Source organism: Lactuca serriola, chromosome 5 (genome assembly GCF_051521515.1).
Source record: "Lactuca serriola cultivar US96UC23 chromosome 5, Lser_US96UC23_V15, whole genome shotgun sequence".
NCBI lineage: Eukaryota > Viridiplantae > Streptophyta > Magnoliopsida > Asterales > Asteraceae > Lactuca > Lactuca serriola.
In genome coordinates this window covers 255,324,566-255,343,032 of record NC_136412.1, presented here as the reverse complement: position 1 = coordinate 255,343,032, position 18,467 = coordinate 255,324,566, and the positions used below count along the sequence as shown (strand labels likewise).

General features: G+C 33.5%; 2 protein-coding genes and 1 long non-coding RNA gene across 4 annotated transcripts; all 3 read right to left on the bottom strand.

Annotated features, from left to right (window-relative positions):
- Positions 1-4,273: 4,273 nt before the first annotated feature.
- Positions 4,274-4,668, bottom strand: LOC145051574 (uncharacterized). Its single transcript, XR_013683708.1, has 2 exons — positions 4,519-4,668; positions 4,274-4,442 (listed from the first exon to the last, which is right to left on the bottom strand). It is a non-coding gene; the product is annotated as an uncharacterized LOC145051574 (long non-coding RNA).
- Positions 4,669-5,817: 1,149 nt separating this feature from the next.
- Positions 5,818-7,602, bottom strand: TIC21 (translocon at inner membrane of chloroplasts 21). The gene is made up of 4 exons (XM_079002177.1): positions 7,238-7,602; positions 6,524-6,781; positions 6,227-6,430; positions 5,818-6,147 (listed from the first exon to the last, which is right to left on the bottom strand). The coding sequence occupies exons 1-4, from the start codon at positions 7,505-7,507 to the stop codon at positions 6,040-6,042; spliced, it is 840 nt and encodes a 279-aa protein (XP_078858303.1). The 5' UTR covers positions 7,508-7,602; the 3' UTR covers positions 5,818-6,039.
- A 4,534-nt stretch (positions 7,603-12,136) lies between these two features.
- On the bottom strand, positions 12,137-13,700 carry LOC145054045 (reticulon-like protein B11). Of its 2 annotated transcripts, XM_079002176.1 has the most exons (6): positions 13,531-13,700; positions 13,127-13,307; positions 12,770-12,911; positions 12,620-12,689; positions 12,364-12,540; positions 12,137-12,228 (listed from the first exon to the last, which is right to left on the bottom strand). In XM_079002176.1, exons 1-5 carry the CDS (start codon positions 13,580-13,582, stop codon positions 12,374-12,376), a joined length of 612 nt encoding a protein of 203 aa, XP_078858302.1. In that variant the 5' UTR covers positions 13,583-13,700; the 3' UTR covers positions 12,137-12,228; positions 12,364-12,373. The 2 variants fall into 2 exon arrangements, with proteins under 2 accessions (XP_078858302.1, XP_078858301.1); XM_079002175.1 differs by having other exon boundaries at positions 12,137-12,540; positions 13,531-13,699.
- Positions 13,701-18,467: the final 4,767 nt, after the last annotated feature.

Genomic DNA, 18,467 nt, shown 5'->3' with positions numbered 1-18,467 from the left:
CAGTGGCAACACCGGAAAAGGTCAGAGCTTACTTGGGAGCCGGAGCGTGAGATGTGTGAGCAGCATCCGGAGTTGTTTCCAGAGTGAGACTTCGAGGGCGAAGTCTGATTCAAGTGGGGGAGAATTGTAACATCCGGATTTCCAGGTATATTATTTTATTTAATTATTTTGGAGTTTGTGGAGGAACTCGGCGAGTTGGAGCCAAGACTCGCCGAGTAGGGTCGCGGATGTTCATCCGGGTTCACGTCCGGACTAGGCGAGTCCACGTTGTTTAATGAAACCCTAATCCCCCGGGTTTGGAGCCTATTTAAGGGCACTTATAGCCTCCCATTGCGGCTACCAGTCCCTTGAGAGAACCCTAAATGAGCCAAATCGTTGTGAGGAAGAAGAAGTCACTTTTGATCCTTGTACTTTTGGTTTAGCAAGAAGGAGGTGACCAAGAGCAAAGGGGAGGTGCGATTCTAGCAGTTCCAGAGTTCAGAGACTTCATTTTGAGGTAATAGTTCGAACCTCCTTCAGTTTGTGTGTTGATCATTAGAGTTAGGGTTTTCTAACCCCTTTGGAGAGTGATTATGTGGAGCAAATGGTCCCTCTTCGAGTTTGTGCCTTGGATCTGGACTCAAAGAGGTCCAGAGACCTTAACCCTTGGAGCTTTATGGATCAGTTTGGGGTTATTGGACTTAGGTTGCCATTTTTGGGACTAAATCTCCTTTTGATGCCTTGTTGTTGTTATACAAGCATCAAGTTTTGGACTTTACGTGACATTCATGCTTGGGAAGGCCAGATCTATGGTTTAGGGAAACAGATCTGACCTCTGGAGGTCAGTAGAGTTTGTGCATGGCATGAACTCGCCGAGTTGTTCTTGAGACTCGGCGGGTAGGGTTAGGGTTTCACGTAAATTGCTCAGTGAGTAGACTTGCCGAGTTGGGGGATGACTCAGTGAGTCAGAAGGGGGTTAGAGGACTGGAGTTCAAAGCGGTACTCGCCGAGTTGTTCTTGAGACTCGGCGAGTTGAGTCGGGGTGGCCCCGCGATTCATGCCTGGTATGACTCGTCGAGCATAGGGAGGGACTCGGCGTGCCAAGCGGGACAAAGTGTTAGAGAACATGTGTGAACTCGCCGAGTCACCAGGGTGCACTCGGCGAGTAGGGTCAAAGTGTGACCGTTGACCTTTATTGACTTTTAGGGTTTAGTCAACAATGGAGTAGTTGTGTCGAGAGGGGGTTAAAATAGTCTTTTACCCTTCTAAGGGTGCCAATGGCAGGTTGAGTCTAGTCTCGAGAGTTATATTTATAAGAGTATTTACTTTATGTGAATAGGCGGAGACTAGGAAATATTTCAACCGAGTCAGAGATTTACCGAGACGCCTGAGGTGAGTCTTCTCACTATACTTTACCTAGTGTGGTAGCATAGTTGTGTGACAGAGTATTCTAGAGTTATATGCCAGTGTGTTTGTATGATACTACGAGTTGTGATTTATTGTGATATGTGATATGCATGATTCAGAGTTTATAGAGTTAGGACCAGTGGGTCCACAAAGTTATGGGACCAAAAGGGTCCCATAGAGATATTCGACCAGAGGGTCAATGAAAGACCCCAACTTTCGTATTTATGAAAGACCTAAACTTTCATACTATTCCAACATTATTCTTAAGTTACTTCCTCGAAACATGCTACATGCATATTTATAAAACAATATTTTATATAGATAAAGTGATTACAAAGGATTGGATACAAACCGACTAAGTTTTATTACATTTCATATCTACCCAGGAATCTAATATTCATATACATACATGAACATTAAAATACATAGAAATAGTATTAACTATTCTAAATCTTTCAGCAGTATAAAACTATATTGGATACTCATCACCTGCAATTGTTAATATTGAGAGGGATAAGCGATAACGCTTAGTGAATTCAACAAATAGATACAATATAATCTTATGCCTTATATATATCAATATGACAGAAGCAAAAGGGAACAAGAACAACAATAGCATATGCGTATCATATGTCACGCTTACAATATCAACTCAAGATTTGATTCAAAGATTTACGATCAATGAGACATAACAATTTCCATGCTTGATATGCATGAATAAAGCTTTTGGCCCAAACGGCACAGAAGATATACAACTTCGGATTAACATTTTGGTAGATTTCAGGCTTAAAGCCCTGTCTAACCATTTGCCAATACCATAGAATAGAGTTCATTCTCTTACGGAGTCATGCTCTACATGGTCAGAGGCTACATACCAGTCCTATCTAACCTTATGCCAATGCCATAGAATAGAAGTCATTCTCTTACGAGACATGTTCTACATGGCCAGAGGCTACATACCAGTACCATCGTGAATCTAAGTCCTTTCACTGATCACAAGGTCAAAGGTATATCTTTGCTATTAAAAATAGCGAATAAAAATAACCCGGGAAAATAACCCGGAATAATAACGCTGAAAAGCACGTAGTACATATAACACATAACATACAATTGTTCCTATATATTAAACTCACCTTAAAATAATTGGGGGTTAAAGTAGTAATTTGAGCAGCATATCGGCTCCAAATATGGCTTTATTTGTTGAAAACCGGGAGAATTAGCTAAAAACCGGACTCTAAAAAGGTAGAGCTTCAAAACCGAAAAGATAAATTTTTCGGGCTCTCCGGGAACTTCGGGGCATATTCCGGGCTTTAAAAATGTTACCGGGGTTTCGGGGCAATTTAAAATAGTGAAAATATTGAAAAAGGGGCCAAAAATGCCAAATTTAGGATTCTAGTCGGAAGATCTCGCAGCCTCCTTATTTATAGGCGAGGTCCGAAGGTCGGCTGAGAAGGAACCAGGCAGCGAAGCAGCTCGGTGGCATCAGCAGCGAGGGACACGAGGCTGCTGCGTGGCTCGGACGTGGCTCGCATGCGAGGCTCCAGGTGGCTCGCTTCACAGGTCAACACGGGAAGGCAGCTGGCAGCGAGGGAGGAGGGACACGCGTCTAAAGCGAAGCTCGGACACCGGCATACACACGCGTCGGCTTCGGATTGGTCCAGCGCCTCGTATGCGAGGAGTCACCTGGGCACGCGTCGGACCGCGGTTGGACCTACACTTCGGATGCGAGGGTTGCGACATGCCTCGCCAGCTGGCCTCGATGACTCAGCAGTTCGAACACGTGGCACGCGTAGAGCGAAGGTGACGTGGCCGAAGTCCACGTATGCGAGATTTCTCGGTTTTTGTGCAAAAACTTCTAAAATCCATAACTTTCACATACGAGCTCTGTTTTTTACGTTCTTTATATGCACGCGTAGCTAAAATTATGCTCTACAACTTTTGTTTAGACTTCGTCGGCTAATTTTGACTTTAATTTTAATATTATTATTTTTAACAGACCGGGAAAGGAAAATCCGTTAAAAATTCATAACTTCTTCATCCGACGTCCGTTTTCGTCAGACTTTTTACCGTTGCACTACTAATGACGAGACCTTCAATTCTCGTTTAGGTTGTGTCGGCTAAAAATCACTCGATCTAAAATTCGAGTTTTTAGCTGTCTACTGCTAAGCTGAAACTTCGAAAAATCATAACTTCCTCATACGAAGTCAGATTCAAACGGTCTTTATATGAAAGTTGATTATTTTCACGAGTTCTACAACTTTCATTTACATCACTAAGGCTAAAAATTAGTTTATCGAAAACTAAATTTTTACGCGACAAAGTATTTTCCGGATTTATCACGGATCTTCGTTTGGTCATAACTTCTTCGTTATAACTCGGATTTCGATGAGGTTTTCGCCTAAATGTTTCTAACGAGATTATCTACAACTTTCAATAATAAAATTTTACTTATTTCAAATTTTATATTTTCGCTAAATTTTCATGATTTGACTATTAATTAGAATCTCATAAGACTTCCAACATTTTATGAGTGATTCTAAACATAGTTTTACTTCATTTCTAGTAAAAACTAGCTGTTAGAACTCAACACTCAATTTTATTCACTTTTAATAATAACAATACACAATTTCAGAACGTGTATGTTACAGTCAACAGAGTTACAGCCTTGAGTGGCTGATATGTGTTTAGGTGGTATTTTGGGGAACTCACTAAGCTTATGCTTACAGTGTTATGTGTTATGTGTTTCAGGTACCAGTGATGACCGCGGGAAGGCGCCGACTTGATTCGTACACACACATGGGATTTTATGTATTTCGATCTTGGGAGATGTTTTGTGAAACAAAGACATGATACTATGACATTTTATGAATGAGTTTGTAAAAATGTGTTTGAAAATGCGAAAAATTGTTTTAAAATTTTACGGTGTTACAAAAAAGTACGTTATTGGTTTTAAAACCAGTACTAAGAACTCTTGGTCAATTGGCGAGAGAGAACAAGGGTTCGCCTTTTCCTTCAAGCTCGAGAATAGAGATGAAAAGGAAATCTGGTTGCAATATCTTCAATATAAGAGATGAAAAGGAAATTTAGTTGTAATTTCTTCAATATAAGAGATGAAAAAGAAGTTTTTTTTACCTTAGATTTGAACAGAGAATAGAGGTGGTACGGTGGTTCTTCCAGAGACATAGATCGAGTGAGATAGAGAGGATATATGGTATGCTTCAGTTTGCCCTAAAGAAAAAATAAAAAATCGGTAAATAAACAAACATGGTGAATCAAACGCAAAAATGACTTCTTCTTGATCATAGTGGAGGTTTAGGCGATAATCATGTACATGCTACAATCACTGATGGAGAGGAGGCCGACATGAATCCCAGATTCTAGAATTGAGAGTATAGCTTAGGGATTTTCGAGTTCATCATCTGAGAGAGAGAGAGAGAGAGAGAGAGCATCGATAAATTGGAGGATGTAAATACTAATTTGTAGAAGAAGGATGTCCGAGATAAGGGGATGATGAAGGGATTTTTCAAATTCCTAATTTACTTTCCTCAAATTATGTAGGGGAATTTGTAGAAAAATAGAAGATTAAGGAAATTTCAAAATATTCAAAACGTGTTTTAAGAGACAAATTCAGCAAGTCGGCCTTTTAATCCCTTGAATCCTGTATTTGTTGTTGATTTTTTATTTTGTCGACCTATTATAGAAAGATAAGATTTATGTATTAAATACTTGTATTTACTGTTTAATCTTTTGGATGTCTTAAATTTATTTTTAGAAATAGTAATGTTTGTATAATAATATAGTAACATATATAAAAGTCAGATTATAAAAGTATAAAAGAATTTTTCTGTTAGAAGCTTTTAAAAATTGTGTTCCGAACATGTATATGTTTTTTTTATGATAATGACTTGAAAGGGTAACGAATTTTTAATTTTGTTTTTATGTTTTCACTGAACTTTTTTTCGTACTTAATTTACCCTTAAATCATTTGAAATTGTTTACATTTTATCATTATGCCTGGTCATAAGGTTAAATGTGAACATTTCAAATCATTCAAAAAAAAAATCAATGACTAAATAGAAACAAAATTGAAAGTTCATTACCCTTTTAAGTCATTATCCCTTTGTGTAATCATCTATTAGTTTATTTTGCATATTAGTAACAATTACTTAGATTAATAATTTTGATTTCATTCACTATGTTTGTTTTGTGTTGTGTTTGTAAGTTTTATAAAACATAATACATACCACATAACCATGTTGTAGTGCATGGCTTTAATCCTAGTCCATAAAATAAAATTTTAACTAGATTTCTTTATCTAGATATTTGTCCACACGATAAAATAGAGAATTATGGGTCTTGCTTTTCGAAAAACACCACCCAAAAAAAGTAGAAAAGTTTGAAGAAGCAATTAAATCAGTTGTCAGTTAAAAGTTCAAAAAAGTTGTATGCAACAACATTCATAAAAACAATGTGATCAACACACCAACAAATTTATTATCACTGTATAAACCTTCAATTTCCTGCATTTCTTTAACTCATGGGAAGAAAAACACCACAACCCTAGTTATATAACTTAAACCACACTACAAAATGTCCACCAAATTGTTCCAAAAGCAAATTACCATAATACCCCTGGAAAAAACACGAAAAACCTCAAGCCGCCCTAGGAACCGGTGTGTTCTCTGGCACTGTAACTGACCGCAGTAACTCCAACGAAAACAAAAGCCCCAAGAAATGTGACAAGATCGTATTCGCACTCGCCTATAAATCATCAAATAATTCATTAAAAAAAATAATAATAAATAAATAAATAAATGAATAAACAAATTACAAATCTGACCTGAACCAAGAACACATCCAATGCAAGAACAGGGCTAACCCCAGGAGGGGTACCTTGGTAATATGGTGTAGCTGAAGTAGTAAGAGCCTTAGCCACCAGGAATCCTACAGTGGCCTGCATCCCTAAAATAGCAGCACCCATACCCACTAAGTTCAAAGCTATCCCATTTTTCAAACTTTTCACCACATCAGCACGAGGTGGGGCCTGAATGATAATAGTATAAAGATTTGGGGTTTAATTGTTAAATTGGTAAAAGATGATGGTGAAAGTTGTAAATTTTATGAAGATGTTACATACCTTTGCAGGGTCATTGGCGGTTTTGCGGAGCCTATCAGAGAGACGAATGTAGCCGAATGACCAGAAGACTGAGAGGAAAGCAGCGATGATGCCTCCGGAAGTGGCATAGAATGTGGCTGGTGATGTGATTTTTCCGGTGATTACAATGGAAAATGAAAGGATTACTGCAGATACAATCGTGCATATTAGTTGTCCCCAAAACCCTAAGCTGCCCAATCTTTTGAAATTTCGTGAAGTGGTCTCTAATCTCTTTGCAACCTACACGATAGTGAATAGTTCATGACAAAATGATTAGATTTCAACAAGAGAGTGTAGTTGTACAAAGATTTTACTGGTTTTGAGTTATACCTTGGGTTGTTTTAGATAATGGTGGATAATTTTCAAGAATTTGGTGTTTAAATGAAAGATGCTAATTAATTGTTACTAAACAATTACACGGGATTCAATTTAGAATACATATGTATCACAGCATCACTTTTGGAATTAGAACTTGAAAGATCTTAAAACCCTATTCAGACTTCAATGGACGTGGTTGTTGGCAACAACTTCTTGAATCGGTCGTTTGGGCTAAATTTACGGATTATTTGAAATTTAAACAGAAATGTTTGATGCAAATATCAATTCGTATATATTGAAAAACCCTATGAAGATCATATGGGTCACTATCCAGAGAAAACGAAACTACGGAATTCAAAGTGGCTGTTGATCAAATACCTGAGCGAGTTTTGCCTTTTCGGGATCTTCATTGTAGGCCGCAGAAATGGGAGCTGAAGCGAGCTTATTAGGGCATTTGATTCGATTTCGATAAAGGTGAAGCGAAAAGGGAGAGGAGGATGCGAAGGAAAGCGAAGCAGACGATGAGAGAGAAGAGGGTAAATTGAGGGCGGAGAGAGGACGGTGGAGGTAAGGTAGTGAAGGTTTAGCTACTGCCAAGGGCGACGGTGCACTGCCGGAACGAGCTGCCGGCAGCAGATTGGTTAGCATTTTGGAATTACGGGTTTTTATGTTCGTCGACTGGAGTAGATAGAATGGTCTCCTTGCTTTCCAAACACTCAAACAGGGTTTTCTTTTTCTTTTTCTTAAAGATATTTATTCCCAAAGTAATATAAATATCTTTTATGCAATTATATATTATATAAAGATATAAAATTTGAACCTCCTTTGTGAAAGTAAAATTGGGTCAATTTTTATTTTTGCCCTTAGACTTTTGTTATTTGTTGGTTTTATCAGTTTTTGTCCTTGGTAAATTTATATATACATATCTGGTCAATGGTAGTGGTCGGCCAATGTTAGATACGAGTCTACACACGTGTTATGTTATTCTACCGTTTTGGATTCATCAACAATAGATAACCACCGCTTCATCTAAATTCACTCATATCCTTTCCACCGCCTATCTCTCCTCTATGTATCTACTTAGTTGAAAAAATCCAGGGCAATCAACTTTCAAATTTGTAACGCCCGATATGTCAGGTAAATGTTAATTAATTAAATTCATACATTTGGACTCTTGAACCCGAGTACGATGCGCGTACATATGGTACGTTGGGCGTACTCCAATGCATGCATGAGGCGGGATATCCCCCTGGTATGCTAGGCGTACGGCAGTCAGGGGCAAACCCTAATTTTTGGGGTTTGCACTCTATCTAAACACATTAAGTCCCCCAAGCCCTCTCATTATCAACATCCATTGTCTCTTTGGGCTATAGCTCGATGCCCTAATCCATTTCCCCAAGAGATTGACCTTTGAGTGTGTGTTTTGGTGTTTATGGTGCATATTGAAGATTGAAGAAGAAGAAGAAAATTTGTAGAGAAACATTGGACAAGAGGAAGCTTGTAGATCCATAGATTATTCACTCTTTCTAGCTTATTTGAGGTAAAAGCTCATACCCTGATGACTCTATGTGTTAGATCTAGTTTAGGGCTTGCTTTTATTATATTATGGTCCCTTGAGTAATCATTGTGAGTATGAGCTACTCCAAGAGCTTAGAATATTATATCTTATCATTTCTGATAGTGTTAGTGTATAAAAATGTCATCTTGATGGGTTATGTTGGACTATACAAAGGTTGGTGTCCATTCTTTGAGGATAAAATGTTTAAGTTGGTTTTGGAACTTATTAAGACATGCAAACACATAAAGTTTGCAACTTTATGGATTAATACATTTTATTGGGCTTAGATCTAAAGTTGGATGTTGGGTCTTAAAGCATTAAGACCTTAATAGAAAGTTTGGGTCTTGGATGCGTACGTCGAGCGTAAGTCTTGGTACGTTGCGCGTACTGCATCTTGGCCCCGTAAGATCCAACTATAGTACCTACCCTATTTGTAGGGTACAATAGACTCAACAAAAAAATACAAGGACTATACATTCTAGCATCAAAAACAAAAAGTGTCTTGTAAATACAAGCACTATACACTCTAGCATAGAGAGACAAAACCATTCAGATTTCGAACCCTTATAGACTCAACCTTTTTCGAATCCTCATTATATACGTTCTGACGCCTACACAAACACTGCTAAAAATATCAAAGTGTAAAAATTAAGTATTTTTAAAATTAAATTTAAAATAAGGAAGAAAAAAACATATTTAGTGCAATTTATGATCATATTTATTACATTTAATACTTTAATTATATAACTATATGTATTATGTGACTTTTTAATTTTAAAAATTAAAAAAACCTAAAAATTTACCTATGGATATTATTTATTTAAAAAATACCACAAAATGACAAATGTCAAAACTTATGAGAGATTGACATGTGGCAAAATGTATCTTCACTTATTAGGATAGAAGATTGACATATGAATATTTTTTTAAGTTTTAGACTTCTTTTTTATCGAAAAAGAAAACTAAAAATATTTAAATTCATAATTTCACATTGCGAATGCTAAAAAATAAATTATATATTTTTCAGATTCACCGTGTGAATTCAGATTCACACTGTGAATTTGATATATAAATTTTTTTTTTATCGAATTTGATATCATTGGAAAAATAATAAAAAGTTATGAATTTCTGTATTTTTAATATTTTTTTTTTGTTTTGATAAAAAAATAAACTCTAAAAATTGAAAAAAAAAATTGGTTTTTTCGTACAATGGTTAATAATAGGTTCCTATTAAACTTCATTATATATATATATATATATATATATATATATATATATATATATATATATATATATTGAAATGTCTATTTATACATAAAAAAATACATTTATCGACAAAATATTTATATATATATATATATATATATATATATATATATATATATATATATATATATATATATATATATATGTAAAAATACATATTCATACATTAAAATACTCTAAGCTTATATGTGAAAATAAATTTCATGTATGTAATAATAAGTATTTTTCAAAATGGTATTTTCTTTTAACAAATTATATAAGATTAATGGAAAAATTACAAAAAAAAAAATAAATAATAATAATAATAATAATAATAATAATAATAAGGTGAAATTTAATGGGGATATATATATATATATATATATATATATATATATATATATATATATATATATATACAAAAGCTATAGTTGGTTTATAATACATATTCACAAATAAGTTCAATGATATTTTTTGTATAATTCTAATATTTTGTTATTCTTTTAAGTTATTTTTCCAAATACTTACAACCAAGTTATTCTATCCAAAAATGTTATTTTAATAGTATATCAAAAAGTTCAATGATATTTTTTGTATAATTTTAATAATCTGTTACTTCTTTAAATCATTTTCCCAAATACTAAAACCAACTTAGTTATTCTATCCAAAAATGTTCTTTTAATAGCATATCATGCGTGGTTATATTAGCTACACTAACTATTTATAGAAGTTTGAGTTAATATAAAACCAAATTATACAGCAAACCACAATCACAGACATTGAGGTAGGGATGAGATATAGAACCGGAAAACCGGACTGGAACCGGAATCGTTATAACCGATATATGTAAAACTGGTTCGAGTCCCGAGTTTAAAGAATAGCTCTATCCGGGTTCCGGGTAATCCAGGTTTCGGGTCCTTCGGGTCCAGGTAAACCAGGTTTAAGAACCGGAACCATGTTAGGAACCGGAACCGGTTTTAGGGGCCGGAACCGGTTTCTATGGAAAATTTAAAACATGAATATCTCATTTGTTTGAAGTCGGATTGACATGAGGTTTTTTTTTTCCATAGTATAGTTTATAGGTTTTACATGATTTTAGACTATAATTTTGTCATTTTTTTGTTTATATTCATTGACTTATAGTCTCTCAAACTCGGGATATTAAAGCTGGAAATTTTATGTTTTTCAGTTTTTTTTTTTTTTTTTTTTTTTTTTTTTTTTTTTTTTTTTTTTTTTTTTTTGTATTCTGTGATAGTTTTAAAAAATGCATATCTCATTCGTTTAAAATCGGATTGACATGAGGTTTTTTCCATAGTATATTTTATAGTTTGTATATGATTTTAGACTATAATTTTGTCATTTTTGGGTTTATATTCATTGACTTATAGTCTCTCAAAGTCGGGATATCAAAGCTGAAAATTTTATGTTTTTCAGTTTTTTTTAAGTTTTGTGATAGTTTTAAAACATTCATATCTCATTCGTTTGAAGTCAGATTGACATGGGGGTTTTTCGAGAATATAGTTTATAGTTTGTACATGACTTTAGACTATAATTTTGTTATTTTTTGGTGTTTATTTATTGACTTATAGCCTCTCAAAGTCGGGATATCAAAGCTGAAATTTTATGCTTTTCACTTTCATTGTATTTTGTGATAGATTTAAAACATACATATCTAATTCATTTGAAGTCGGAATAGCATGTGGTTTTTTTTCTGAAGTATAGAGTTTGTACATGATTTTAGACTATAATTTTATCATTTTTGGTTTCATATTCATTAATTTATAGTTTCCCAAAGTTGGGATATCAAAGCTGCAAATTTTTTTTTTCTCAGCTTTATTTTTGTATTTTGTGAAATTTTAAAACATGCATTCGATCCACTTTACCCGGTTTCTCGGGTTTTTCGGTTTTAGACCCACTTTACCCGGTTCCATTCGACCCACTTTGATTTTTTTTTTTTGAACCGGCATAAACTACTCCTAAGCTAACCACACCTATTCCACTTATGCCCACTTTACCAGCTACTTTACCTAGAACCGAACCGGAACCGGTTCCTATATATCGGTCCGGTTTCCGGTCCTAAAAAATTCCATTAACCGGTTCCCGGGTTTTCTGGGTCCGGGTCTACCGGTCCGGGTTTGAACCCACTCTCCTCCCTACATTGAGGTGAAATCAATATAGATGAGGTGAGTTCATAACAAAGCCAAATGATCTTAGGCATTAAGTATTTATCAAACGGCTTATATTCGAGTTCCATAGTTTGGAGTATATAATTAAATTTATTTTGAACCAAATTCTTTACAATTAAAATCATAACAATACCCCAAATGATTTTTTTTTGTGAAGATCGCTTTTATTAAAACTTCCAATGTAATTCATTAAACATGTTGGAAGTTTCAATGAAACATTGTGAATCAACAATTCTTTGGTGCCAAAATTCCAACAAATACTTCACCAAGTACTATAACTCCTTCCAATCATTAAAAGTTCTCTCCAATCTATAGCAGAATATAACCAAAAGTACATGCCCACACAAGTAATTCACAAACCTATCTCTAAAGCTTGCATCCTATTATAATAAGAAGCCATGATTAGCATAAACTTGACAAATCAAAGATTTGCAAAAACAAAGTGTCATCTTTTTTCATGATTCCATATGTGATATGTCTGTCAATTCTTCCACATACTAAGGTTGTATGCTTACCTTCATTCTATTATTCAGCCTTCTTTTCTTTCCTTTGAGAAACTGGAACTTTTTGTAAGATGAGATCAGCTTTCTTCAATACCCCACTCATGTTCTTGTGTACAATTATCAACTTTTCATCTACTTGAGCCTGGAATGTTTCATATAGGATAGGGACTGAGAAAGTAAGAAGGACCCCTGAGGTGAAATCAAGAAATGGTGTCAAGATAATGTTTGATGGAATGAAGACATGTTGGGATATGGAAAGAATGCTTACCAATGTATATCAGTGTAAGAAAGTTAAACAAACTACCAATAAAGGAAATCAACCACAAACCAAAAGCAACCTGAAAGTTTTAAGCCAGATTACAGAAGCTATTAAGAACATAATTGTTGAATGAGTAATGGAGATTTCAAGAAACTGTACCAAAATTATAGTTCTCAAGTTTCCATCAACTGCAATTTCATGCAAGGTTGATAAAACTGTATTAATCCGCAATCGTATCTCATCAGCAGCTAGGAGAGCCGATTCTTCTGATATGTCCAGGTTAGGGATTGGGGGCAGAGGTCTACAAGTAAAACAGACATCATCAAATTGTACTGAAATTAGAAAGTGTACCCTAATATTGAGAAAGAGGAAGTACTGATCTATGTAGATTAATCTAATTGCGATAAAGCACAATTGCAATTGTTATTTGAAGATTGATTCAACTTTTGATCCAAAAACGTACAGCAAAAACAGTAAAATTGAGTTATATGGAAATTGAGAGAAGGATGCACGCACCTATTAAGAAGAGACGCAGATTTTGCCCAGAAAAAGAGGATAACAACCAAAAGGAGTAGAGAATTGGAGAATATTGCTAAGAAGTTATATCCTGCTCTTTCAAACAGGAGCCACACGACTGTTGAACCAATTAAGATCACAACTCCTCCGTAGCATTTCCTCCATAGCAATGTATCCGCAACTGAAACACCAATAAACAACTTAATTCACAGAGTGACATCAAGAACGAAAAATATATCGCGATCAATCAATCAAATTAGAGGAGAGAAATAAAACGGAAATTAATCTGAACAAGAAAATGCTAAAGCTGTAATGTATTTAAATCGTTTTCAAGATTGATTTTAACATGCAGTAGAATCGAAGAATGAATTTGCGATCAGATGCAAAGTGATAGAGAAGCACACCTGCGCCGCCTCCTAAAGCGTCATATACAGAAATCCGATCGACTTCGCTCATGGCGATTAGGGTTTTTTCTCACAAAAGGGGGGAGGAGGGAGATTTTTGAAGGGGGTTGGTATGTAAAGCGTTTCAAAAGGTTTTCTTTTTTGCATAAAATGTAACGTATGAGGAGTTTAAACGAACGTTGAGACTTGAGATATGATAAAATGTATTATTATCAATAGAATCACCATCATTATCCATGAAAAGACTTAGAAAATTCTCGTTTTTTATAAAAATTGCTGATTAAGTTTCAATTTTCTTTTAATAGAAAATCCAAGAAACCGAAAAAATCCTTCATTTTCTTTGTGATAGTTGATAGTTGAGAAAAGATCTTATCATGAATTCTTGCAATTCAAAAGATAGAAAAACAACAATATTTGGCTAAAGAACATGATGAAGAGTATCTAGTTACATTATACAAGCACATATTTTCTTTATTATTTTAATGGGGATGCATTAATTTTTCTATTTTTCTCTTCATAGGAAAATTTCAAATCCTAAAATTTCAATTTATTAAACGTGCAAAGGAATCAATGTGATATATATATATATATATATATATATATATATATATATATATATATATATATATATATATATATATTAGCAGTTTACCCGTGCAAAGCGGCAGGGCATATAAGTTCTTTCGGTGATATGTTTCATTTACAAAAATGTTATGTTCCAAAAGAAAGTACATGTTGAAGACAATATAATCAAACTATTATGTTATTCGTTACATGATACATCAAATAACCAATAAAAAGAAACCAGTCAAGACGGCACAAAATATTAATCGTGCAATACTTCTTTATACACCACATTTGTTGTATAAACCCCATTAGTAATGTGAATGGGTTTATAAGGAGATGATGCATGAGTTGCCGACATATATTGATTTCATGATACTTCTTTTCTTAGATGAAGCTAATTACTTGGAAACACGTTGCATATAACTAATTCTTTAACTTGATCACAGTGTAAATTTATAGTTCTTTACCTTTTTACATTTTAGGGTGATTTTATTTTTGTGAATCACGGTTGGAATCGCTGTATGGATTGTTTAATAATATAGAGCATGTTGAGGAGAATTAACAGCTTTATATTGGATAATGAGATCTAGAAACTAACCGCAACAAACTAATGTTTGCAAGATCAGTGATATCTTCTTGGTTTCAAGAAGTTAATTTTGCATTTATTAGTCAATGAAATTTTGTTAATAAAATAACACTATAATCAGTAGACTATTTCATCATATAATACTTGAATAAGAGATAATGTAAAGGAAAATACACATACCTGTTTGATTTTGATGAATCCGATAGAGCAGATGGTTTTTGAAGCCGATATAACAAATGTTGTTTATGCATGTACAAAGGAACACATAGTCAGTGTAAATAGTGTATAATCAAGAAAGTAAAAATTGTAATTAGTGAACATACGTAGTAGCAAACTGTAGAACCGATTAAGCCTTCTTATCTCTTAAATCTTAATTATAGAATATGTTTGCAATTGACGCCTATGGTGCATCTACTATGTATATATACATATGTTTAAAGTTTGTTATGAAAGGATCAGATAGAGTGGATATCCCTTGGCAAAATCGCTTGCCAACAAGCCTTCTTTGATTTGTATGATCTTGTGCAAGAGTTGTGACAGTAGACACCATTGGATAAAGTGGATATCCATTGGCAAAATCGCTTGCCAACCGAGTAAAAATTGTGGCATGGTTTATCATAACCGCCTTATCACTGGTGAGATTTTATACTGTTGGTACATTGGGTTGTCCAAATAGTATTCATCAACTTGGAAATGTTGCAGAGAGAATACATTTCCTTTCATATTCATGTTTCGATATCCGGGCACCAATTGGCGACATATGATTGCTAAAAAAATTCTCTCTGGTGTAAATAACAAAATGGTAACGGTATTATTTACAAAATTAACATTAAATAGAACTTGGATATTTAACTGGAAAAAAAACCTTACCTGGCGATCTATCATCCACAAAAGCATCCTGTTGTTTTCCATGTCCTCCCAAACATACAATACTCTAACACTCGTAATGTTCCACCATTCATATATTTGCCACAAAGCAGAAAATTCATGAATAGTAGTATGATAAATATCCATTTCAACTGACAAACACTGCAGTTAATAATTCCTATATTTGGATGGTTATTCTAATACATATTGCTTGTAATATGAGACAAACTAAAAGTAGTATACCTGATTGATTTTGATAGAGCTTATAGAACATATGGTTTTATGAAATCGATGGAACAAATGGTTTGATGGTAAAGGTTTGGAAGGCAGACTTGTCTTAAGTCTGTATATATGTACATAATATAAAACATTTGTTATTAATGGATGAGATAGACTTAATATATATCCACAATTTATTTTTTTAAATTATAATTTGAAAAATCCTAATCAATTTGGATAGAGTTTAAAGTTATTATATGATAAGCACTATGATTATAAGGTAAAAGATCAAATATGTATTCATTTGGTGGGAGCTTTTATAGGGTAAATTAGTGTTATGTTTTTTCTAATTAATAATGATATAAAATGTAAAGATAATTTCGAAATTAAAATGTTGAGTAACATAGATCCTTATAATTTGGGATAGGAATAATTTTGAGCGGGAAAATATTGACATGTGGGTAAGCTCTCTACTATAAATAGTTATGTATGTCTCTCTAATATTCGATATTGACCAGAAAAATCCACATGGGAAGAAGGTATGTTCACGTATTTTTTGTTTTCTCTTTTGATTCATTTGTTATGTTGTAACTAATACTAATTTTGACATAGAAAAACAGTCATAATGTCCAACTTAAGTAACAATAAGGAAAAGCAGAAATGTGATTAAACCATGCTTCAACATTGTATGCATGAGAAACAAGAGAAACAAAAAAAAGAGAATGGGCATTGCTAAATTGGAATTGGGATGCGGTTGTTGATATTGTAAGTTCTGAAGATGAAAAGTTGGATGACGAAGTTGTGGAAATGGCTGACACATCAAATTCAACAAAACCAAAAACATTGTCACCACCACTCAAGAGACCCCGTGTCAAAGTTCAAAGCCGAAACATATGTTATAGGCTTCGTGATGAAGAAGATGATGAATTTCATGTTGATGTCGGGTAAGATCATTTGTCCTTTGTTTTACAAAGGAACAACAAACACTGTTTTTTTTCTATTTATCGCTATATGTGTGGTTACTTAATTGTTTGATTTAAACATATTAATGCCTTCAATTTTATTTTTTCAGGCGTGGTTTGCATACTGTTGCAACTGCAAACCAACCATCTCAGGGTGATGACGATGTAGTTGTTAACACCTAAGTTTTTTCTAGTAGATATGTTTTATGGTGTTGATTTTCCTTGGATTGTTTCAAATAAGTTAGATGTTTTATAGTGTTGATTTTCCTTGGATTGTTTCAAATAAGTTTGATGTTTTATGGTGTTGAATTTATGGAATTTTAATATGTTCTAATTCTGCAAAAGCGGTTGGAATGAAAAAGTTATTATAGACATCTAAAATGGTAAAATAGGCAAGTTAATTTTTATTGTTGATTAAAAAAAGTACATTGCTTACTTTGGTAAAAAAATTGTCGTTTGATAACCCATCTGTAATTATTTTTTACACATTTCAAAAAATAGAAAAAAAATGTAAACAATTCTTCTAAAAACAATCTTATTTTACATAATCTTTAATTATCAATGGCATCAAATAGTTTTTTTGGCAATTAGGCATACAATAATTAGTTTCAGTTCATCTATTAATTTCCTTTAGGATATGGTGACTCTGATTTTAGTATGTAAAGTGTTAATGGATTATGATATTTATTAGTCCACTATAATTGATACATGAAATACAAATGGTAGCTTTGACAGAATAACAAAAGTTGTAGGTTTTGTTTGTGTTGGGTATTACAATTTGGGAACAATGAATTAAACTAATTTACCTCACATAGTCAAATATTTATAAATAAACTCGCAAGATAGATTTGAATTTTAAGATATAATAACCTGATTAAAACTAATTTTAAGATAGATTTGGATTTTAAGATATAATTTACCTGATTGAAAAGACGTACAAATATATGAATTGAGATGAATAAGAGGCAAAATGGTGACTGAAGAGCAAATATATTACCTAAAGCATTCTTTATATTGGTTATGAGAAATCATTTATGGACCAATTTACAACTCTATATTCAACTCCGTCTCTTAATAGTCAATTTACAAGTTTACCCCTTATTTCATCATTTAAGAAATTCTTCCAATTAATGTATAAGATGGAAAAAAAATAAACAAGTTTTTCCTTTAACTAAGCATAAAATGGTGTCACTCATTGCACCCTCCATTTTCTGAATTTTTTTTTGTGTCAAACACAAATACTGATCCATCTAATTGCAAATTCACTCAGAAATTAAACTCTATATTCAAAATTTCTTGGATCCACAAACACTCTTCAATTTTAGTCGCAATAAACTTCAAATGCCAAGATAACTAAAGAAAACATACCCATGGCTCCTATCCTCACTCTAAATGGGCTAAACTTCCATTAGTTTTTGATTCGTGTTACTTAATACATGAAGATTGTTAATATGTTTCATGGATTGAGACAGCTCATTCAGTCCAAAAAATAAATAATATTTGTTACTACAATACTTAACACGAGACAAGATTTATCTATCAACATTTTATGCATACAACTTGACTTTGCAATGGATTAACAAACAAACGATCATGCAATTTGTAAAATTTTATATAATTTATTAAATGACAACAATGAAAACGTTTCAGATACTCGTATAAAGAGATCATTGATGTTTTTTTTTTCTAAAGCTGAGAAGAAAATTCCTCAAGTGGGGGTGGGGGTACTTGGAAAG